Below are 24,190 nucleotides of genomic sequence, written 5' to 3' on the forward strand. Positions count from 1 at the left end.
GCTCTAGCACTGTCTGCCCCCCATCCCCAAATCCCCACCCCACCCCAACTCCCTCCTTTAATTCCTCTCTGGCCCACGCTCCAGACCTTGGACCCCACATGAACTATACCCACCTTGTCCACCAGACTCTCCCACCTCACCCCACATCTTCCAAGGCCCCCTTCATCTTCAGAGATCTCCTCCCACCACAGAGACAGCCCACCCCCAGCATCCCCTCAGGAGCACAAGGCCTCAGTCATGGACCCCAGACAGTGCCCCTTCTCTGACAGGTCCACCAGGTATGAAATGTGGGCAACTCCAGGCAGGGGAGAGGGTGTGGGGCCCCCAGCACCAGAGTGGTATGGAGGCCTTCATGAAAATGGGGCAGCTCATGAGGAGTGTAGCACCAGTTAATTCCCTGGGCCCTGTTCGGGGGGGAGGGGTTAGAAAATAGGCCACAGAGCTGAAAACAGGGCCTAGGGCTGGGGCCTCCAAAGGCTGCCCCCTCCCCTGAAAGAACCCAGTGGTGGAGCCACTCTACCCTTGGACCAACAGATCCACTTCCCCTCAGCCTGGTGGCCCTGAAATTCCAGGCTCAACACTGTGATTGATGTGGGGTCAGCCAAGCCCACCCCTCTTGGGGGTGGGGAACTGTGGCCTACAGGGAGGTCTCATACTCCAGCAGCTCCTGGGAGGTCCCCACGCTCCGGTACTGCAACCGGGGCGTGACGGGTGAAGAGTACTCCAGCGCCAGAATGGTCTTCCGGAGCCGGCGGTCAATAAAATGAGCATCCCATGCGGGGTACTTCTTCCGAGGCAGGTCAATCCGAATGACAGGCCCCTCTGTCCGCAAGGTGCGGGCCACTGGTGTGGGAGGCAAGCCCGGCCGCACCTGGAAGACAGGTGGTGTGGGGGTCCCTGCCCGCTCACCCCCCACCGAGGCCCCATCCCGCTCAGGGCCTGTAGTCCTCGGCAGAGACCTCGGGGGACTTGTGACAGCGTCGGCTGGTGGGCCGCAGGGCTCTGGGGCCTCAGGGCAGATGCAGCCAGGTGCCTGGGGGCCCAGCATGGGCCCATTGGGGTGCAGGAGGCAGTAGTAGACGCACATGAAGAATATGCCCAGCGCGAAACTGGAGGCCACCACGCAGACCAGGATGAGCGAGTGGAAGTCGGTGGAGAAGTTGCGGCTTGAGTACCAGAAGCCGGTGAGCGCCGCGTTCTCCAGCAGGACGATGCAGTGGTAGAGGGCCATGCGGCGGCGGCTGCGGCCCTCCTTGACGTTGAACCAGCAGAAGATGTAGATGATGCCCACCACCATGTTGTAGATGATCTCTTCCCACTTGGACATGCAGAAGTCCGTCTCGCCTTGGATAACCCAGAAGGTCATGATGCACCAGTGGGCCACAATGAAGATGCCGAAGTAGAGCTTGTAGACGCTGGCAAAGAGTGCAAAGGCCAGGCTGCGGGCCGCAATGGTGAACAGGTGCCACAGCACCTGGGCCACGGCGCCCTTGTAGGACAGCGGCCGCTTGTCATCTCGGGAGTCCCGCAGCACCTTCTGGTAGGAGGCCAGCGTCCAGGCCAGGGACACCAGGGAGGCGGAGGTGGAGAGGGCTGTGGAGACAGGGTGGGGGCGGGGTGGGCTGGGTTAGGGGTGGGTCTGGGTAGAGGGGAGGGTTTCGGGTCAGGAGCTGGGTTCTGAGGAGGCTGAGGGAAGGGTGTAAACATCGGGCAGGGTGTGGGGAGGGGCTTAGTGGGTGGCCTTCAAGAGTGATGATGAGGGGTAAGAGTGGATGGAGCTGGGTGCTTCTGCAGGGGTGGGAGCGTAAAGGGAGAGGGAAGGTGATGATTGGGGTCTCCATAAGGGTTAGGCCCAGGTCTTTAGTATTAGACTGTTAGGGTTCAGGGGCTTGGTGGGAAGGTGGGAAATTAGAGTCTAGGGCTCTGGGAATGGAAAAAGAGGTAGAGAGGGGAGGTCACAATTAGGGCACAGAGGAGCCAGGAGAGGACCATTAGAAGCTGTAGGTCACCGGGATGAGACTAGGCAATGAAGAGGGATATTCAAGCTGAGCACAGCTGAGGGGGTGGAAAGAAAATCTAGGGTGGCAAGAGTTTTGATGGAGGCCCAGTCTCCTGGGCAAGGGATGCCCAAGGGGGCCTGAGAGGTGGTGATAGGGTCTTTCAGGACATTAGGGGTGGACTGTGCAGAGTAGGGGTGGGAGGAGCACGGGGAGCTCCAGGGAGACAGAGAATGTGGCTTTTCTCTGACATAGAAGGGGTTCGCCTGGTCTGTTGTTGTTAGGGAAGGGGCAAGGTGGAGGTGAGTGCATGGGACCAGAACTAGGCCTGGGAGGGGTTCCCAGGGGGCTGAAGAGCAGTGAGAAGGTGGTTGGACAGGCTCTCTGGAAACTGATGGTGACTGGGCAGGTCTGTGAGGCAGGGGGTCCCTGGGAGATGCAAGCTGGGATCGGGAGGGTTTGGAGAATGAAGGGGGCTGGGGAGGGCCTGAGGTGTGGTGTTGGCGTCAAGGGCCTCTTTGGACTTGTCAGCAAGGGGTCTGGTCTGCCCTGACGATGGGGAAGGGAGGAGGGACAGCATGGCGGATCACCCAGGGGGCCTGAGAGGAGGTGAAGAGGTGAGGGGCCAGGTCCCGAACACAGGCGGTAAGTGAGCCATTGGAGGGGACATGGGGGCCTTCAGAGGCCTGCAAAACCTAGACGGTGAGTGGGGAGGGGTGCGGGGTGCACAGGCCATCCCCAGGGGGCCTAAGCAGGGAGAGTTGACTCGTGGGGCCGTCAGGACACTGAATACTGACGAGCGAGCCGGGCGGGGCGGGGCAGAGTCGCAGGTCCCCGCAGCCGGGCGGGAGGCCGAGGGGCGGGCTCACCGGGCAGCAGGTCCGGGCGGCCGCCGCGGTGCACCAGCAGGCTGAGCTGCAGCACGAGCTGCGGCGCGCTGCGCAGGAAGGCCTCCAGCAGGCGCAGCATGCTCACGTCCGCGCTCTCGAACAGCATCCGCCAGTAGAAGTGGCGCCGGAGCCGCTCCCCGCGCCAGCGGCTCTGCAGCCCCAGGTACATGGTGCGCAGGTACCTGCCGGAGGCACGCGGCGCTCAGGCACCCGCTCGGACCCCGACCCCTGCCACGCAGAGCCTATTACCACGAATGGAAAATGGGCATTGTGAAAAGACCGCCCCTGGGGCTGGGGCTGGGGCGCCCCCCTGGGCTCTTCAGCTTAAAGCCGTGACACAAAGTAAGCGCTAACACAGAGGCGCCACCGTCATTATTGCCCTGGCACGGTGGGGCCCGCTCTCGTCCGCGGGCTCCTGACACCCTATAGTGCCCTGAGCTGACAAGAGCCCTCTTATTAGCCCTATTTTATTATTATTATTTTTAATATATATCTTTTATTGATTTCAGAGAGAGGAAAGGAGGGGGAGAGATTTAGAAACATCAATGATGAGTCATTGATTGGCTGCCTAGCCCGAAACCCGGCCATGTGCCCTGACCGGGGAATTGAACCCCCGATCGCCTGGATCCTAGGTCGATGCTCAACCGCTAAGCCACGCCCGACTGGGCTTATTAGCCCTATTTTAGAGGTGAGAACACTGAGACCCAGAGAGGTATGGCCTTTGTCCAAGGTCATACAGCTAGGAAGCGGTGGAACCAGCTTTTGCACCCAGGCAGCCTGGCTTCGGGGCTCACTCTAACCACGAGGCAGCTCTGCCTCCTCCCGCCTGCCGTGAAGAGTTCGCCCACACAGGGGCAGTTCTGTGCCAGCGCCCAGTTCGGTTGCCGCCTGCAGCTTTCTGGTGTGGTCCCAGCCCCACCTCTGAGTGCTCAGCCCTCCCCTCAGGGCACAGGGAAGCTGCCTAGAGATCCCCTGGCATGTGAGGCTTCGATGCCACTTCTCACATCATTTCTCCCAACAAACGTCTGGCCTCCAGCTACTCAGCACAGGCCACAGAGTCCAGCTCACAATCCTCCTGCTCATCGCTGGGCTTTCGCATCTGCCATTCCCTCTGCCTGGAGCACCCCGCCCTGTCCTCCACCCTATCCCACTCCAGCTCCCAACCTGGATAATTCTTGCTTTTTCCCCAAGGTTCGGCTTATAAACATGATTTCTTCCAGGAAGCCTCTGCCGGCCACACTCCACTTGGAGTAGGGGCCTCTCCAAGGCTGCCCTCCAACCCAGCACTTTTCGCAGTGGGTTGTAACTGTCTGCTTATGCACCTATCTCCCCCAGACTGTGAATCTCCCCGACTGTGAACTCTGTGGGAATGATTAAATCGGCTTGCTAACTGCTGTATCTTCAATTCTTAGCACACAGTAGGTACCCAATCTGTGTGTTGCCTGAATGAATGCCCGAATGACCGAAAGTTTGTTTAACTGAATGGAGCTCTGGTAACCCAGTGGTGGGGCATGAAGGGATCCTGAAGTCCTGAGTTCAATTCCTGACTTTGTTGTGTAACCTTGAGCAAGAAGACCCTCTCTGAGCCTTGGCTGTGAGGGTTAAATGGATAATTTGCAACTATAAACTGCAGTGCCCACTGGGTGACAAGGGACCTGTCCACACAGATCTCTGGGTCTGATTTTTCCTCTCTGCCCTGGTGCCTTGCCCAGCAGCTCCACCCCTGACTGTTGCAGTCATAGACACTGATCTTCCAACACCCAAATTCTCTGACTCTGGTTTGTTGAAACCAGAGAGGGCTCTTCTAGAAGTGATCTCCCCAGAAACCAGGGGAGAAAAATCCCAACATATTCAATGACCTTACTGCCTGAATCAGAAATTGGGGAGCCAGAGATTTCCCAGATATAGAGTGCTGGCATTTTCAGAACATTGTTTGGAGGCTAGCAGTATTTAACTGTGTGTAGCCAGCCCAAGGGAGGAACCACAGTGCTCCCTGGAATTTGGGATCAACTGACAGACCCAGAGTTTCCCCAATGAGTATCCTGGTCTTAGCAATGGTGTGGCCCTCTCTGGGCCTCAGTTTCTCCATCAGCCAACAACAGGGATGGGTTTGATGACTCTGGAGATCCTTTCAGAGCAAATGTTCTGGGACTCAAACTCTTCCCTGAAAATGTGGCTGGAAACATCCCATTTTTGGCTCTCTTTCTTATCCCTGGTCCCTTTGTGTAATGCTGGAATTCCTTTATCAATTCCCAGCCCTATGCATTACACACTTTTGTGGTAGGGAATCCCTACCTCCTGAGGCAGGACCTTCTGCTTCTGAGCAGCTCCAGACAGTGTTTCTTTGATGAGTGGAAATTTGTCTCCCTGTATCTTTCATTCTCTGGGTCTCTGCCTACCCCCCCCCCCCACACACACATAAGGATCCCTGCAGCCAGAATCATTCATTCACATAGCAAGTGTATATTGACCACTTGCTATTTGCCATGTCCTGTACCCTTGAGTGTCTCCCACTCCCATGGGAGAGAGACAAGGTAAGAGCTTAAACAGATGCTCTAAGATGTTGTGGAATCCAGGGACTGAGTGGGGTCAGGGAAGACTTCCTGGAGGAAGAAACATTTGATCTCAGTTTTAAAGTATGGGTAGGTGTTTGAAGGCACACAGGAGGTGGAAAGGCATTCTAGGCAGAAGAGCCAGTTGAGCAAAGGTTTAGAGGCATGAGAGAACATGGCCTTTTAGGGGAATGGCCAGTGGTTTGCTGGCCTGGAGGGGAGGGCTTTCATGGGTAGGGCATAAGAAAACTAGAATTGTGAAGGGCATCAAATTCTGGACTGGAGAGTTCATATTTTATTCTAAATTTGAATTCTATCCCAGAATCAAGGGTGATGTGATAAGCTCAGTGGCTTAGAAAGCTTGCTCTGGAGGCTGGCTTGGAGGAAAGCCAGGAGAGGCTGGGGTTTGGTCCAGGCATGAAATGACAAGGCTGAGCTAAGTCAGGGCACAGAGGAGGGGCAGAGAATAGAGCTGGAGAGGGACAGAGGTGAGGGGCTAGAGGAGAGACCAAGATGGTCCCCAGAGCTTTGGAGGATCCAGAACACAGACCACCTTTCCCAGCCTCCATCTCCCCCTGACCTAATTCCCTTCCCCATTCCCATGGCTCTGGCTTTGAACAGGAAGGAGAGACCAGCTGGTCCAACGTGAAGGGGCCTGGGGAGTTGGGGGAGGGCGACACCCTGGAAGTTTCTCTCAGGCTGGAAGACCATCTGTTTCCTGGCCCTGGTCAGCATGAGGGAGGTCCCGGCCCAGCCAGCATCCATCACCACCTGACAGGCTGCCTGCCCACCTCCCCGCCCACTCCTGCCGGCTCCCAATGCCCCACACCCCAGCTAACCACAGACAAAGGACTCACTCAGCCCAGAACCACAGAGGGCCAGAACAGGGAAGGGGGAGGGGAAGAATGAAGGCCTCTGAGACCCAAAAACATGGGGTCAGCGGGGAGTGTAGAAAGATCATGTCATAGTCTGGGGATAAAAGGGCCTAGGTTCAGCAATGCTCTGCCTGCTTTGGCAACAGAACCAAAATCTGTGGCTGTCCCCCTGCCAGCCACACTACATGCTCACTGCCAAGGGCCTGCAAGGTTTTTATGGGCCTAGGAAAATATTTGAGGCCTGGGGGGGAAGAAATTGGCTCTAAAACACAGGGAAAACTGCAGAATCAAAATTAATGAATGTTTAATTAAATGTCTGCAAAACAGAGCATGATATCAGCCAGTCAACTGCAATTTGGCTTTTATCTGGTTATATATAATTTACACTTGATTTTGATATGGCTGTATTTTAATATGCTTCATACATGTGGGGCCCACAAAGATCTTAAAACAGCCCTGCCGAGAACATGCATCTTAATTCCCCTGAACCTCAGTTTCACTTTCTTTAAAACAGGGTCAGCACCTGCACTCTTTCTTGCCTACATCTCCGCTCCTATGGTGAGGAGCAGAAAGGCAAGATGGCAATATGCTGAGTTTGGGTTTGCTGCCCAGCCCTGCCCTAGATGCTTTGTGGCCTTGGGTAGTCTCTCTGCCTCTCTGAGCTTCACTTTTCTCCTTGGTGTGAGCATTGGTAAACTGCAGAGGGATGTGCTTATAGAGGAGGGGAGCATATGCTAGGTAGGTAGAGGCCTCTGGCTCCTCCTTCACCAAGCAGCCTCTCTTAAAACCTCCTCCAGGAAGCCCACCCTATTCTAATCTATTTGAAAGGAAGTTGGAAGAGATCAATCTTCCCCACAAAAGGGACTGATACCACCCACAGAGAAGGATGCTCCATCTCAGGGAAAGGAATCCAGCCTTGTGGGGACGTACCTACTCTCCCCCAAAATGCATCCCCAGTCCCTCCATTCTCTCAACTGCCACCGTCCTGGTCCAGGCCACCATCACCTTTGCCTTTGTGGTGAGTGCCCTACATCCATATGGCAACCAGCAAGGTATCCTGAAAACCTGTCAGATTATGTCTCTTTCCCCTCCTCAAAACCTTCCAAGGGCCACCCATCACACTTGGAACAAAACCCAAGCTTCTCCTCCCCTTGGCTTGCAGACCCTGAACCATCTGCCCCTGCCTATTTCTCTCTTCTCCTCTCCAACCACTTTCATTTGCTCTCAGCAGACCAGATACCAGGGGTTCCTCAAACCCAGCCAAACTTGTTCCTGACTTCGGGCCTTTGCACTTGCCACTTGCTCTGCCTGGAACACCGCTTCCCCACATCCTCCTGTGGCTGGCTCCTTATCAGCTCCTGAGTCACCTTCTCAGAGAGGCTTCCCAGGTCACCCATCCCATGTTGGCCCTTCCTCTCACCAAATCACTCTAGTCTATCACATTGCCCTCTTATTTTCTTAACATATATTATAAAACAGCCTTATTCATTAATTTACACATTTATTTTCTATTTTACCACTGTGGCTTCGTTAGAGTAGTGACCTTTTGTCTTGGTCACCACTGTGTCACCAGCATTAGCACAACTAGTAGGCACTCAATAAATATTTGTTGAATGACTAAGTGTGAGTGTTTGCATGTGTCTCTCACCTCACCTTGGAGGCCTGGGTCTTCTTTGCCTGAACTTACATAGAGCCAGGAACCTTGCAGGCAACTTCTGTCCTCATTGACTTATTTCTGACCTTCCTCCCCCAGGAAGCTTTCCCTGGCATTGCTCAGCCTGTAGGGCCCAGCCAACTTTGACAGCTCCTGGCCTTAAACTGCCTGAGGCCAGCGTGAGCCAGAACCTAACAGACAGCTTCTACCTCCTCTCATTTTCTAGGCGAGGAAACAGAGGTGCTCAGAGGTCTATTTTAGATCTAATTTGCTTACTCCCAGTCTTGCGCTCAGAGAAGCATGTATGGGAGGAAACTGGAAAAACAGCTAGTGTGTATTGTTGAAGGTGGGGTTGGGAGCAAATAAAACCAAGTCTACAGAGGAGGGAAGCCAGCAGTTACAGTGTGAAATCCCTCCACTCAGGATCCATAAAGGTGTCCCTTCTGGCCCCCCTTGTCTCCTTGAGCAGGCAGCAGGGTCAAGAAATGGACAAAGCTCATTTTCTCCCAGGTGTGGTTGCCTTGCGACCCAGGAACATCCCAGCATCCCCCAGGGCTGGGGGGCTCCTCTCTAATAGGGAAGGTAGAGGGGATCCATATCCTTGAGAAGCCAGGAAGCTTCTGGGCCCAGCGTCTGGGTCATTCTTTCTTTCTCCTGTTCTTTGTTCCTGGGTTGACCTGATTCCCTGGTACTAGGTCAGGGTTTCTGGCCAGGGCCTCAGTTCCCACGCAGATGATCAGACCTGTGTCCGAGCTGCACCTGTCTTTTTGTCTGCCCTCAGATCCCGGGCCATTGTCTCTTCTGTCTGTGGCTCAGGTCAGCCTGTTGTGCCTGTCCCTTGAATGCAGGGCCAGCTTATTTATTTATTTGTTCCTCAGTTATTGTCAGCCAGTCAGGGAGTCTCACCCTGGGACCCTGGGTCAGTCGTCTTGTCTGTACCTTGGATTATGGGTTACACTGTCTCTTAGGTACTATGTCTATTTGTTAGTCATCTGCCCCAGGATCGTGTGTCAGTCAGTCTGTCTGCTCTTAGAGACCGGTAACATCAGTCCGTCTGTAGCTTGGATGTCAGGATAGCTTGTCTGTCCTCTTGGATACTGGTCAGCTTTCCGGTCTCTCTTTCTGTCTGTCTCTTGGATACTGGGTCTGCCTGTTGGTCTGTCTGTCTGTCTGTCAGTCTCTTGGCTGCTCGGTCCATCTGCTGGTCTGTTGCTCAGCTCATGGCTCAGCGAGGCTGCCAGTTTTCCGGCTGGCCTCCCCTGCCTGCTCCTCTCCCTACTCTGGGTCTCTCTGTCTGTCTGCGTCTCTCACATCCTCAGCTCCCATCTGTCGGTCTCAGTGTTTCTGAGTGTGTGTTTTCGCCCCTCTCCACTCCCCCTCACACTCTGGGCCAAAAACACAGCAGCTTCCAGCAGCGCCCCCGCTCCTGCTCCATCCAGGAACTCCGTACCCCCCCCCCCTCGGCTAGCTCGGTCTCTGCCGCGCTGGCCTGCGGGCCTCTGGAGGCGAGCAGGTGGAGCTGGGAAAGCAGGGCTGATGGGAAGGGGCAGGACGCCCACACCAGCGGGCCCATTACTGCTGTGGGTCTGGAGGGCTCAGTGTGCAGGTGTTAAAAATAATGTTAATAGCTCATATTTTTTGAGCACCAACTGCATGACAGGCTATGCTAAGCCCGTTTATACATATTGTCCATTTTCCACAGCAAATCTTTGAAGTGGGTACTGTTATTATCCTCATTTAACAGATGAAGAAACAGACCCCGAAAGGGACTGGGGCTCGGAGGAAGTCACAGAGGATGTTAGTGCCACACCCAGAACTCAGACTGGGCTCTCCATGGCCCTGCCCAGAGAAGGTGCTGCACCTGCCCAGGAGGGCCCGCGTTTGCTTGGGATTACCTGGGTTTAGAGAAAACTGCAGGTGGGAGGAGTTGGGGGGTGACAAGAGTAATTGGAGAGTCAGGAGACCCAGGATCAACTCCTTAGTTGGACTTTCTGGGAAAGTCCAACCCCTGTATGGGCCTCAGTTCTCCGCTACAAAATGGGCCCACATAACCCAATTCTTGCCTACCCCAAGGAATTTTCATCAGGCCCATCTCCCCTCATCCCATTCTTATAACATTAAAGCCCAGCATCTGCGTCCCGAACCCAAGTACTTCTCTCCACCGTGATGTCACCACTCTGGTCCAAGCCAGGGGACCTCAGGCAGCGGCAGCCTCTGTCCACCCTGGTTGGCGTCCTTCCTCCCAGCCTTGCTCAGGGCTTTTTCTTCACGCAGCAGCCCAGAGGATCCTGTAAAATCTTAGATCAGGTTCTGACTCTGGCCTTTGAGGCCCAGTGCAATCTGGGGCCCCTAGGGCCTCTCCCCCTCTGCCCTCCCCACCTTACACCCCACCAGCTACATTGGTCTTGCTGCTTCCTGAACACCCCACTCTCACCCCAGCCTCAGGTCCTCTGCTTGGAAAGGGCTCCACCAAGCTCCGACAAATTCGCATTCTTTCCACTTCAGCTCAGTGTCACCTCCTCAGAGAGGTCCTCCTAGACCCCTTCCAAAGCACTCTACTCACACCTCTGGCCACTTTCTGTCATGTTATCCTGTTTTCTTAATAACACATATCATAACCTGAAATGGTCTAATTTACTTGCTTATGTATTTATCATCTGTCTCTCCAACGGTGTGGGGACCATGGCTCTCCCGTTCTCTGCTATGTCCCTCGTGCCAGGCACATAGTCAATGTTCAATATATATTTGTTTTCTGAATGAGTGAATGAATACTTTATAAGCTCCCCAGGTAAAGACAGTCAAATGCACAGGGAAATAACCCAGGCTTAGGAGTCAGGAAGACCCAGGTTCAGGTATAGTCTTGGGCAAATTTCTTCCCTCTCTGAACCCCTTTACGGAGTAGCTATGAAATCAGAAAGTGGTGAGATATATAAAATGCTCAGCCCCGTGCTGGGCACTCGACCAATGGGAGGCCTTAAGAAGTTTTCTGACTTAGAGGCCCCAGCAGGAAAAAGAGGCCTTCTAGTTTCCAGTTTAGATTCTGGTAGAGCTGAGGCCCACTCCTAGGCTGGCTTTCCCTGGTGCTCATTGGATCTGTCGAGAGGAGAGGGTCAGAGAAGTCCCTTTGAGGCAAGTTCATAGGGCAGGGTCTTCTTTGGGGTCTGTCTTTACTCTGAAAAAAACTGCCACTCATTGAAGACTTTCTAAAATGTACTTTGCTAAAATCCTCACTGCAGCCCTGTGAGTTTTTGTTGGCATGATCCCCATTTTCCAGATGAGGAAACTGAGTCTCAGAAAAGAGGAGGTTCATTTGACATTTATTCTCCCAGCATTTCTGAGTATCTGCAATACACTAGGAATTGTGCTCGAATGCTAGTGGACACAGTGGTGAACAAGACAGACCCAGCCCATCTGGTACTGTCTTTGGGGGACCCGGACATCAATTAAATCATCATGTAAACATGGAACAACAAACATATTCCATGGGTTCCAGACCTGCTGCAAACAGGGTTCCTTGCTCCAGCACTGAGCAAGCAGTGCTACTGGAGAAGGGCCTGGCCCAGGTTGGAGAGGGCGTAGCAGTCAGGGAAGGCTTTCTGAAGGAGGTGGCTAGTGAGCCATGATCTGAAGCAGGCACAGATGTTAACCAGGCAAAGGCAGGAGGGAAGGAAGTTTCTGGCAGAGGAACAACATGGGCAAAGGTCCTGAGCTGGGAGGAAGCAGTAAGTGGTCAAAATGGCTGTAGCTCAGAGAAGGAAGTAAGAAAGCAAGAGAGGAGGTGGGCCATGGTGAAGGATTTGGTCTTTATCTTAAGAGTGTTGGGGAGCCACAGGAAGGTTTTAAACAAGGAGTGATGGGATTAGATAGCACTCCTGCGTTTTAGAGGGAGTACTTTGGCTGTGGGGAACAGACTGGAGGGAGGCAAGGGTGGAAGGTGGAAGACCAGTCACCAGGTGAGAGGTGAGAATGGCCCGGATGGAAAGAGATGGACTCCAAGACATTTAACAAGCATTTGGAGAAGGGACTTGCATAAAGTTAACAGCCAGAAGCATCAGAGTTGCATCTTAAATTAGGCTGGCTAACTCCCTCATTTTGCCACAGGGCACAAATCAAGCTGAGCCAGGCCCTGGGGACCCAGATGCTGTCTGTGGGTTCTCTGGGAAACATTGGGGCCCCGGTCATGCACTACATCACCTGCAGTGTGGCCCAGGAAGTGCTTGCGGGGAATGGCTCTGAGGCCCCCTCCCCTGCCCACCCCTCGATGCTGAGCTCCTGCATGGATTCAAAATAAGACCTTTCTGGGGTTGGCAGCCAAATGAGTCATAAATGCCAGCAAAGAATGTGATTTTACACATTCGGCTCCCATTTGTGTGGTGCTGGGAGCTGGGCAGTCTCCCTCCTCCTTAGCAGCCCCCTACAGAGCCATTGCACCTCTTTTTTTGCTGGGCTGAAGCCAAACATTTCCCTGCCACTAATTTTAGCCTCAGCTGAAAAGCTGAGACCCTTTCCCATCCCACCCACTACCAGCAGCACCCAGCTGGGGCTCCTCTTTTTGCTGACCAGCTAAGCAGGCAGTTCCTCTCCAGCAAAGCCTTTGGGACCAGGTTCCCACCTCTATGTCTTTCACTGTGTGACTGCAGCCAGATCTCTTCCCCTCTCTGGCCTCACTTCCCCTATCTGTGAAGTGGGTACAGAGCAGAGGCTAAAACCCAGGACCCCATACTCTAGCTAAGACTTTTTGTCCCCCCCTTTCTCTCTCTTCCTGATATCCCATGCAGAGCTGGGATGTCATGGGCCAACTGGGGGAGAGGGAGTTAGGTTCTACTCTCCTGGTGCCTTTGGTCACCTGAGGGAACTTGGAGATCAGGCAGGGAGAAAGCACCACTTCTATCTGTCCCTGGTCTGGGGGTGAGATCCTAGATGACAAAGGGGCCAAGCTGATAACAATTAAGGGGTGCCCTGTCTAAAAAGGCAGCTGCCACCCTGGCCAGTGTGGCTCAGTAGTTACAGTGTCGGCCCAAACACAGAAGGGCTGTGGGTTCGCTCCCCACCCTCAAGGGTAAATGCGGGAGGCAGCCAGTCAATGTGGCTCTCTCACATCGACGTTTCTCCTGCCCCCCCACTTCTTCCCTTCCACTCTCTGAAAAAGCAATGGAAAAAATATCCTCAGGTAAGGATTAACCAAAATATAAATAAATAAATAAAATATAAAGGCAGCTACCCCTCAGCTCCAGCTGATTACTGCCCCGGGAGAATGTGAGCCTAATGTGGCTGGAATTCTAATTTTTCAAGAATAGCTGGAAATTAGGATATTTATGCAAAAACACCATCCCAATTTGGAAATGTTGACAACTAATTTTAAAAATACCGTATGAATTTTAAAGAAATTATTATTCCTTTTTTTGGTGTGACAATATTCGTTATATTTTTAAAAAGTCCATCTCTTTAGAGATGTAGTGAAATATTGATGGATGCAATGATATGATGTCTGAGATGTACTTCAAAATAGCATGGAAAAAAATGGGGCAGGGTCTAGACTTCCTCTTCAATACCTGTGTGTGTCCTACACTAGCCACATGTGGTTATTCAAATTTACATTAGTTAACATTAAATAAAATTTAAAATGCAGTTCTTCCATCACACTAGGCACATTTCAGTTGCTCAATAGTCATGTGTGGCTAGTGACTGCTGTACTGGGCATTGCAAATACAGAGCATTGCCATCACTGCAGAAAGTTCCAGTGGCTGGTGCTGGCCCAGATAAAGCAAGGGTGGTGGCCAGGGTGGTGGTACACGGGGGATCATTATCCTGTTCTCTCTACTTTTATATATTTATCTATTCTTAGTAAAAAGTTTTATTAAACAGTAAGGGAAAAAATACTGTGTGGGCCAAACAAACACATCCTCAGGTGGATTTGCCCATTGGCTACTGATTTGCAACCTGTGATCTGGCCTTCGAGCATCATAAAGCCCCCGAGTTAGATCCACAGACTCTTAAAACTGTAAGGAGCTTTAGAGATCATCTAGTTTACCCTCCAGTCCCACCCAGGAGACCTGCTCCAGCTTCCCTGCCAAAGTCAGCCACTTCTGTCTGCCCACATCTGCGATGTGGAGGTCTGGCCCTCGGGAACAGCCCACTGTTTCTGGGCAGCTTGATTGTCAGGGCATTCTTGCTTCTATTCAAACAGATTCTGCCTGCCTTTAACCTTGGGTTGTCATCTGTCCTCACGCCATCCCTGGAGCCCAGAACAAGTCTCCTTCCTTGAGAGGGGGGTCAGTGGAGGGGAGTTAATGAGCATTAGGACCCCTGATTCCCCTCTCCCACCCCCTACCTTGTTACTAAGCAAGTAGGATGTGCGGCAACTTGGGCCAATGATAGCAGTAATAGTAGCTAACATTTTCTGAGCATATAGTATGTGACAAGCCCTGTGCATTTATATCATCTCCCAATATCTTTACAAGAACCTAAGGTGGATACTATCGTTATCCCTATTTCATAGCTGAGACTAGAGCTCTGGCTAGTGAAGTGACTTGCCCAGGGTCACATAGCTAAGAAGTCATGGAGCCATCGGCTGCACCAGTGCCCCAGCCCTCAGCTCCTCTGCTCTCTTGTCTGAGTCCTGGGAAAACTCATCCAGGATTCTCAAGCCCCCAACTTGACTTTACAGATGGGGTAGCTGAACTCCAGGCAATGAAGTGTGTCTTGCTCAAGATTATGATTTCAAAGATTCTGGTCAGTTCACATGAACATTTATTGAGCAATACATGGTTAATACACTTAACTAGTGGAAGGCAATATCGCTTGGTGGTTACACGTGTGGGCTTAAAAAGTCCAGCTTGGGAGCTGGACTGTATCAGCTCAAACCTGAACTTTGCTGTTTACTAACCAGGAAGCTGTTAACCTTTCTGTGCCTCAGTTTCCACTAACTTAACTAGTGTTAATTAGCAGTATTGGCCCATATTACAGATGTGGAAAGCATGTTTCATATATTAATTCAGTAAACCTTCACAATAGCCATTTGTATAGGGATGTTATTATCCCATTTCACAGATGAGGAAAGTGAGGCCTAGAGAGGTTAAGTGACTTGTTCAAGGTCACACCTCGTAAGTGGCAGAGCCAAAGTTGGGGCTCCACGGTCCTTATCCTTCCTCAACACACTCCCCACCCGACAGGGTTACTGTGAAGAGGAATGATCTAACCCAAGCCTATCAATGGTAGCTATAATTTTCAGTAATAGCTGACTTTTTAATAACAGGTGAATGTATGCATGTATTTCTTTGTTAATTAAAAACCCGAGTAAAATCTTCAAGCTGTACAAGATCTAATTAGTAAGTGGAAATCTCCCCTAACCTCACCTCTCCACCCCCAGAGATAACGAGCAGAAGAGAGTCTTCTTTAGCTCTTTTCTGTGCTGCCTGAGGTTTCAACAAAAGTGTATCGCTCTTTTATAAACAAACAAAACAATTAAGCAATTTCCATTTTAGGTAAAAAACAATGAATTTGGCCTGATTGAGGGAGTGAGAAGTGGGGTCTTAGGGGCAGAAGGTGGCACTTGTTGGGTTTGTTCAGGGAAAGCTCAGAAGGGCAGCATTTGAGCGCGGCCTTGAAGGATGTGCAGAATTTCACTGGCAGGAGAAAGGAAAGGGCGTTGCTGGAGGAAGGACTGCAGGCAGTGCTCAGAGGCGTGACGAAAGGAATGTGTGGCTTATTGGGGCCGGAGGGGGCGCTAAAGTAGTAAGGAGACTAAAGAGCAGCAGGCAGAGGGCCTGGTGCCAGGCTAAAGCATTTAGACTAGCTTGAGGGGCAGAGGAGAGCCAGTGCCAGCCCTCTGGCTTCAGAGTGGCAGGGTGAGACCTGAGCTTTAGAGTTATCCTTCTGACTACCGGTGGAGGTGGGATGGGGGGTTGAGGGGGGAAACCGGAGGCAGATAGGATTTCCCAGAGGAGGAATTATGAGGCCCTTGTAACAAAGGCAGAGCAGTGAATGGAGAGGCCAGAGTAGTTCCCAACCCATCCTCCTTCCGCTCCCCAGGGACTTCGCCCTAGCTTTGGGTTCAAAGCCATTTCCTGGCAGCCCTCCCTCCTCCCCCAAGGCTTCTGTGTGGTCTTTATAGATCAAAACAAGGGACGATGGGCCCAACTGCCGCCACAGTGTCTGTTAGGAGCAGCTCTAATGGCCTGTTGCTGGGGATGGGCAGGGAGAGGAGGGCTGTGGGGGTGGAGTCCTGGAGAAGTGTCTCCCAGGAGGTGAGCGGTGAGGCTGGACTGGAACAACCCGGCAAAGTGAAAGCAGGGAAGAATCTTGTGAGGAGTCACCGAGTTCAGGGGATTGTAAACATGCTTCAGGTGTGGGACTGAACAAAATCTTAGACATGTGGCTGACATATCAGAAAAGAGGAACTCAGAGATACTCAGATTGAAATGATGGTGAGAGAGTCGTGAAATATGATATGAAAACCACTATGGAATCCAATCCTTGTTCCATTTTATAAATAATAATACAAGTGGTAATGGTTAATGAGATTTGAGCACTTTCTGTATTCCAAGCACTGTGCTAGACACTGTATATATATTATTTAAATTTTTGCTCCCCTAAACCAAATGTGATAAGTACTATTAGAATGTCCATTTCACAGATGGGAAAAATCAAAGCACATGTCATGCCATTTGCCCAGAATCTCAGAAAGTGGTGACACACAATATGGCTGATTCCAGAATTGGGGTTCTTAACCATTAACTATCTGGCCCCAATAGGGAAACTGACCAGAGAAGAAAGATATCATGTCTATTCTGCCTGAAACTGACCCCCACCCCCGCTGCTACTACCCTGGTCCAGGCCCCATCTTCTCGCACCTGGATCATCGAGAAGCCTCCTCATGGGTCTCCAGGCTTACCCTGCCCTCCCAATCTATTTTCCAACCAGCAGCCAGAGTGCACATTGTAAAACATAAGTCAAGCCCCTATTCCTCCCCTGCTCATGTCCTCTTGGACTCCCTGCTTCATGCAGAGTGAAAGTCCAAGTCTTTCCTGTGGCCTATGAGGCCCTGTGTGATCTAACCCAAGCCAGCCTGTCCACCATAGTCCCCCCCTCTCCCCCAGTCTGCTTCTGTCACATGGGCCTTCTCCTCTATCTTTTTCCCTTTGCCGGGAACACCCTTCCTGAGACAGCTAGCCCTCACCTCATCCAGCCCTCTGCCCACATGCAACCTCCTCCCAGAGGCCTGCCCTGACCACCTTATTTCAAAGAGCCACACTCTCGTCCCTGGACCTCTGTAGCCCCCTGCCCTGTTTCACTTTTTCCATAGCACTTACCACTATCTGATCCATTATAATTTTTAAAAAAATTTTTAATTGATTTTAGAGAGAGAGGAAAAGAGAGAAAGAGAGATCAATTTGCTGTTCTACTTACTTATGCATTCACTGGTTGATTCTTGTATGTGCCCTGACTAGGGACCAAACCCCACCCGCAACCTTGGTGTATTGGGATGATGCTCTAACCAACTGAGCTACCCAGCCACAGTGAAGGTGACCAAAGTTTTGCTACCCCAAAATATGCCTTTTTGGATATTGATTCTTTTCATATGTTTTTTTATTGATTTCAGAGAGAAGAAGGAAAAGAGAGAGAGATAGAAACATCAATGATGAGAGAGAGTCAATGATCGGCTGCCTCCTGCACGCCCCCAACTGGGGATCTAGCCCGCAACCGGGGCATGTGCCCTGACCTGGAATTGAACCACGACCTGCTGGTTCATAGGTCGATGCTCAACCACTGAGCCACGCCGGCCGGGCTGGATATTGATTTTAAGCTGGTTATTAAGAAACAAAAGACTCAGAAAGAAACTTTGACCCTCCTCCTTACCTGCCTAAAGGAAGTCAGCTAGAAGAATTTGTTTCAGGAAGGGAATTCACCTCAGCACGTAAGAATTCAGTGTTGCCCACAGGGAGAATCCAAGCAAAAAACCGTTCTCTAGGTTCCCTCTGTGTTCCATTGTCTCTGGGTAGCCCACCAAGAATTTGTTTACCCCAAGCTGTCTTCCTTTGAATTACCTGCTTTCCCTTTGAAAGCCCAGACCACTGCCTCCCTTCTCCTTTGTCACAATGGCATATAAACTTCAACTGCCCAATGCCATCTTTGGGTCTCATCTCCTATGCCCTCCCACGCCCCCACATGTACATCTGTAATAAACTTTGGACATTTTCTCCTGTTAGCCGGTCTCTTAAATGTGATTATGAGCCCAGCTAGAAGAGCTTAGAAGGTGGGAGGAAAGTTATATTTTTGCGCCCCCCACAATATGTATTTTGTTTGTTATTGTTGCCACCATTGGACTTTCGAATTCCAAGAGAACAGGGACTTTGCCTTGTCCTCTATTTTATTTCCGGCATTTAACACAGTGCTTGGTATACAGCAGGTGCTCTATAAACATTTGCTGAATGAATGGCTGCAGATTAAATGAACAGCTGCCGTGTCCTTATGGCTTCAGGGGCCTTGAAGGCCCTCTCGCCTTCCTGACTCCTCCCTGGCCACCTGCTCAATGAACAAACCTCCTCCGCAGGGGACAAAGCCCAGGCTGATGGCACTAAGCACTGCGAATGGTTCTGAATACTTAACAATGGGCCCAGCCCTTTGCTAAACCCTTGGCACACATTATCTCATTAAACCCTCAAAACAACCCAAGAGGTGTACTGTTATGGGTCTAGTTACAAGGGATAAAACTCAGGCACAGAGAATATAGGGTTTGTCAAGGTCACTTATAGGGAGTAATAGGATCAGGATTTGAACGGAGGACATTTGAATTCAGAGTCCGTTTTCTTAAGCATTATTCCAAGAATATGATTTCCCAGAGAAGAGACACAAAGCCTGACTTTCACACCAAGCAGATCACTAACCCATTTCAGAACTTCTCCTGAGTGCAGGGCTCTTGAGGAGGCAGAGGAAGCAGTGCTCAGGCCTAGACATAGAGGGGGATATTAGGAGGTCCTTCAAAGCCCAATTCGCCTCCTTCCTTCCCCATTCTGTGGTCCCCACGTCCTGACAGCCTGGAAGGAATCCTGCGCCCGATCATCTCCCACTAATTGGCTTAGCAAACCATGCTTATCTGGGCAAAGCTGGAGCCCAGTGAATTCAAGATTAGGGAAACCAGGATTCATGGCTCACCGCTCTGCTGCCCACAGGGTCAGAGGAGACAGCGTTAGGACTTTAATTGGCTTAACAGCCCTAAGTGGCTTAACTGCAGTGGGGGAGGTGGGGAGGAATGAAAACACAGGTTGGTGTCCAGCCCACAGCCAGCTTCATGTCCCACTAAAGGATCTGTGTGCTCTTCTCTTGGGTTCGCTCTGTCTCCATACACGGCCATTGCTCTGGGACCCCCCAGTGCAATTGGAGTGGTAGTGCCAGTGACAGAGCTTGGGCTTGGCGGTTGGGCAAAACTGGGCTGGCACCTCACACTTCCTTAGTGGGTGACTTTGGACAAGTTACTTGACTTCTCTGAGCCTCACATTTTTGTCTGGTAAATGGGTATATCAATTACCAACAGAGGGACAATTTCAGGGTAAAAGGAGATCCTATGCCTGGAGCATCTCACATGAGGCCAGCTGGGACACAGTGGGTGTGTGGTGTCCCTGAATTCCTTCCCCTCATCTCCCTCCTCAGAGCCCTATTTTGTGTTTAAAATAATAATAATACCAACACCCATTTTGCAAGGCTGTTTGGAAGTAGAATCAGAAAAGATATCATCAATTGCGAAGAGGTAGACCAGAGGTCACAAAGAAGACAGACCCACAAATATGTTTCCTTAGGTTGACACTATTTTTAAAACTATTAATTTGTAATTGAAAATTGGAAGAATTCACACAGAAATCCCAATTTTCCACTTCTCTTGAGAAATCAAGACGTGACAATACCGAGTCCACAATTTCTCATGGCATCATCAGCTGGAGCTAGGTAGTGGCTTCCCCTTCTCTAGGACACTGCTTACCCCATAATGTCCTCTTGACTGACATCACATACTGACACAGGTCTGTGTTACCTGGCTTCTCAAAGTATTTAAGCTTTTGATCCAGCATTATACAAGCATGAGGAGTTGAAAGATATCTTTATGATTTAAATTATTTTATTCAGAATTGGGGATGTGAGATCAGGAGGTAAATAACTGGCCAGTCTCCTAGCTTTGATCCTGGAGGGCTCAGACACACATCTCCTTCCTCATCACCCTGGGTTCCACCTCTCGGAACATCTGCACCAAATTCTGCGAAACAGTGAACTTATTCACTGTGGGAACATTTCACGTGGTAAGCAAACATGTTGTGCCAACATTGCTTAACTTCTAGGAATACCAGCCCTGCTGGTTTCTCTATATGTCATCTGGGTTTCCCTCCATTTAGCCAGACCCTCAGCCATTTTAGAAGCCAAAGCTTTTGGGACAGGTGCCCAGAGGTTTTAGCTCTGATAGCTAGATGCATAGTCAGAATTACAGAAAAGGAAGGTTCTTAAGGTCATCAAATCTAATATTTTCATTTGACATACAGGGAAACTGAGGCCCAGATGTGGGAAGAGCCTCACCCATGGTCACCTAGCAAGCTAGTTACAAACCTGGAAGGAGACATAGGTCTCCTGATCCACTGCCCCCAACCCAGCACTTTCCCTACAATATACACTGTCTCCCATCCTTACCCACATGGTCTAACTCCCTCCCCCTTCTTTCACATTCTTATCTCAGCTCAGCAGAAGCCATGACTTACTATCATCCTGGAATCTTGGGATCTCAGGCTCATAATTCTTTGAGCTTGGGGGACACATTAGTAGCAGAACTGCTGGGTGGATAAATTGAACTTGGGCTTTGAAGGCAGAGTCTTGAGTCCCAGCTCTCCTGCTCCCTAGCTGTGTGACCTTGGGCAAGGGTGCACCCTTTCTGAGCCTCCATCCCTTCATCTGTTAAGTAGGAATGATAATACAACCACATCAGAGGTTTCTTAAGAGGGATATAGACAATGAAACAGGTGAAAAGGCAAACAGTAGTCTTGGCACAAAGTGATTGCTTAATAAAATAATTGTTATAGAACTGTAAATGAGGGCTCTTGTGCCCCTACAGCTTTTGTGAAATGATCCGAATGTGGTAAAAGGGAATGGAGCTGGACAAATTGGAGCACATATACCTTTCTAAATTGTTACAGGCCAGATACTGCTAGATTCTTTTTTTTTTTTTTTCCCCCAGGAGAAGCTAAGGCTGCTGGATGTTTCAAATACTCTTCAAACCAAACAAAACACTCTCAAGGGCCATTAGCTTGCGATCCCAGCCCCCTTACTTTACAAATGGGGGAGAGTGGAAATAGCTAGCCCTTTTACCTAAGAAACGGTGGAGCTCCATGGACCCTCAGCTATCTCCAGCCACTCCCCTGAGGCCCTACCCCCACTCCGTGGTCATTTTTTGCCCTATTTGAGGGATATTCAGTTTATGTTCAAGAAGGAAGTATCAGTTTCTTGCAAGTAGATTCTGAACAAGGGGAGAAGTGGGGATTGAGGTGGTCAGTGAGTTGAGGGGCAGCTGGCCCACTTTATTCTGAAGGAAAGGGGAATGAAGATTTGGCTACCAAGAATAGGAAGTTACCATTTCAGAATCTAAAAATATCTTTCACCATCTGTCCACTCGGGCACAGAATGGTAAATGCAGATTAGTTCCTGGATGTAGACATGAATATTTTTATGTGTCAAGCTAATAATAATAACACCACCTTGTGTGGATACAACTTCACTCCCCTCTTCCGCCAGGACAGCTAAATGGAATGTACTCATCAATCCAGGCAAGGCACAGATAGGGAAACCAAGTCAGAGAGGGATTTGGCAACACAACTAGGGTGACACAGCAAGTGAGCAGCTGGGACAAACCCTGGGTGTCCTGTTTCCAACCCTCAGCCCAGAACTAAATCTTCTGAGTCAGGCAGAGTGTGTTAACAAGTAATTGAATAAAGATACGAACAGCAATAATAACCCTTTACATCTCTACTGGGACTTCGACTTTTTCCATGCTTTCCCCACACCTGTGATAATCATAATAATCTGTTACATTCCTAAAAGATATCGAAGTTTGCAGGGCCTTCGCACAGACCTACTCACCCCGCCAGGAAAGTGAAATATGATGGTAGACCAATGTGAGGAGGAGGAGGGATTCTCCCACATTCCACAGGTAAGGAAACTGAGTCTTGGCGGGAAGAGGGGTTTTGCCTAAGATCACATTGAAGGCAAGTTCATTCTGTCAGTGCACAGTAGAGCCTAAGCTACTAGAGCAATCCTGATTCAAGGGGAACCCTAGGTTCAGAGTTTCCCTTGTCTCCAATGAACTCAGCTCAGCTCGGCAGGTACCCTTAGTCCTGACAGAGCAGGAAGCCTGGAAGTGGGCTGCCTGTCCAAAGCCTCAGTTTTGTCTTACTGCCCTGGGATTACAGGACAGCTAGTGGCCATCTAATCTCCGATTCAAGATCCCAAATCCTCTTGGCCCTGTTGAGGTGGGGGCGGGAGGTGGACACTGGGGGAGGCCTAAGCAACAGGAGCCAGACAGCTTCTCAGCGGGGCCTGGCATACCCTTTCCCAGAAGTCTAGAAAGTTTGGGCGGGACATCCATTTAGCTGCCTCAGATTCCATGTTTCTCCTGAAAGGGACTGCAATTCTGAACTGAGACTCTTCGAGAGCAAGGGAGGATTTCTGAGATCGGTCCTAAAGCCAGGCTCAGCACTCAGGCAGGAAGGAGCGGTCAGGGCTGGATGGAGCCCTGGGCTCTGTCCCAAGCTTCAGGCTCATCCTCATCAGTCCGGGGCCCCCCCTCGGACACACCCCTGAGGATCTCTTCCTCTCTCTTCTAGCTCCGTCCCCTCCTCCGTCGGTGGCCAGAAAAGAGAGAATGGCACCGGGGTCGGTCAGAGTTTGAGGGCAGAGATCAGGGAGGAGCTGGCAGAGAGAAGAAAGCAGAGCTACCCGGGGTGGGGCGGGGCGCAGGTCGGGACGGAGGGGGCCCTGGCGAGGTCGGAGGGGAGCGGACCGGAGGCAGCCCCCGCCCCCCAGTCCTCGCGGCCAGCTCCCGCCACCTGCGCTTCTCCTACCTCCAGACCTGGCCGAGCTGCAGGAGGTGGACGAGCGTCTGCAGCAGCCAGACGCAGAGGCGGCAGCAGCGGCGGCGGAAGGCGCCGGCCGAGGGGGGCGCGGGCCGGGGGCCGGGCTCCGAGCTGCCGCCCTTGGTCCTGAAGGCGGCGGCGCTGTCCTTGGTGCTGGCGGCGGGCCCGCCGGCGCCGCTGTCCTTGGTGCTGGCGGCGGGCGCCGGGCTGCCCGCGGGCGCCGTGTAGTCGTAGACGAACCAGCGGAAGCTGAGCAGCTGCACCACCAGCGAGGGCAGGAGCACGAACAGCAGCGTGAGGCCGAAGTAGGTCCGCTGGCCCTGCAGGTAGTAGGAGGCCGCCAGCCACAGGTCCGTGGCGCCGTCGGAGAAGAACACGAGCAGCGCGCACAGCACCCAGCAGCAGTCCCGCAGCTCGTAGCGCGGCCCCGAGCCGCCCGCCGCGCTCCCCGCGGGGCCCCCGGCCGCCGCCGCCGCCGCCTCCCCGCGCCCGGCCGCACTGCCCCGCGCTCCTCCGGCCGCCGCCTCCGGCCCCGGGCCGGCCGCGGCCGCGGCTCCGTCAGACTTCGCGGCCATGTTGGCGGAGCAGGAGGCGGGGAGCGACTTCCGGGAGGCGGAGGGGTGGGGTGCGGGGCGGGGAGGACCCCGAGCCGCGGGCTCCCGCCGCCTCCTCCTCTTCCTCCTCCCCCCCCCCGCTTCAATTATTCATTACCCCCGGCGCCGCCCTCGCCCCTCCGCCCCGCCCCGCCCCGCCCGTGCGGTGGCGGGATCGGGGCCCCGCCCCGGGAAGGGAGACGGGGAGGGGAGGGCAGAGCATCCCGGGTCTCCTCCCCCAGAGGTGCGGGGCTCCAGCCGCAAGCTCAGCGCGCACGCACCCCGCTGCCTGCCTCTTTCCCTCCCCGCCACACCTCTCCCCCCCCCCCCCCCCAGCAGCCCGGGCCGCGGAGCCTTGGGAGCGCTGCCGAGGCGGCGCCCGAGCTGACCGGCCACTGCTGGTGCCCAGCGTTCGCGAACCGGGCCACCCCCTTCTTTCACCTTGAGAGGCCCCCTTTCTTATGGTCGGCTTCTTATTGTCTTTTGAAGCTGAGAAAACTGAAGCTCTGAGTTGCTGTCTCTTCCCCA

The 24,190-nt window shown here is 52.2% G+C and overlaps 1 protein-coding gene across 1 annotated transcript; it reads right to left on the reverse strand.

The window, feature by feature from the left end:
- Positions 1 to 637: 637 nt before the first annotated feature.
- Positions 638 to 23,644, reverse strand: XKR7 (XK related 7; the record flags this gene model as incomplete). Its single annotated transcript, XM_081148327.1, has 3 exons — positions 638 to 1,593; positions 2,867 to 3,069; positions 23,058 to 23,644. 3 exons carry the CDS (start codon positions 23,642 to 23,644, stop codon positions 638 to 640), a joined length of 1,746 nt encoding a protein of 581 aa, XP_081004453.1.
- Positions 23,645 to 24,190: the final 546 nt, after the last annotated feature.

The sequence above is a fragment of the Miniopterus schreibersii genome (assembly GCF_964146895.1).
Source record: "Miniopterus schreibersii genome assembly, chromosome: 10".
Taxonomy (NCBI): domain Eukaryota; kingdom Metazoa; phylum Chordata; class Mammalia; order Chiroptera; family Miniopteridae; genus Miniopterus; species Miniopterus schreibersii.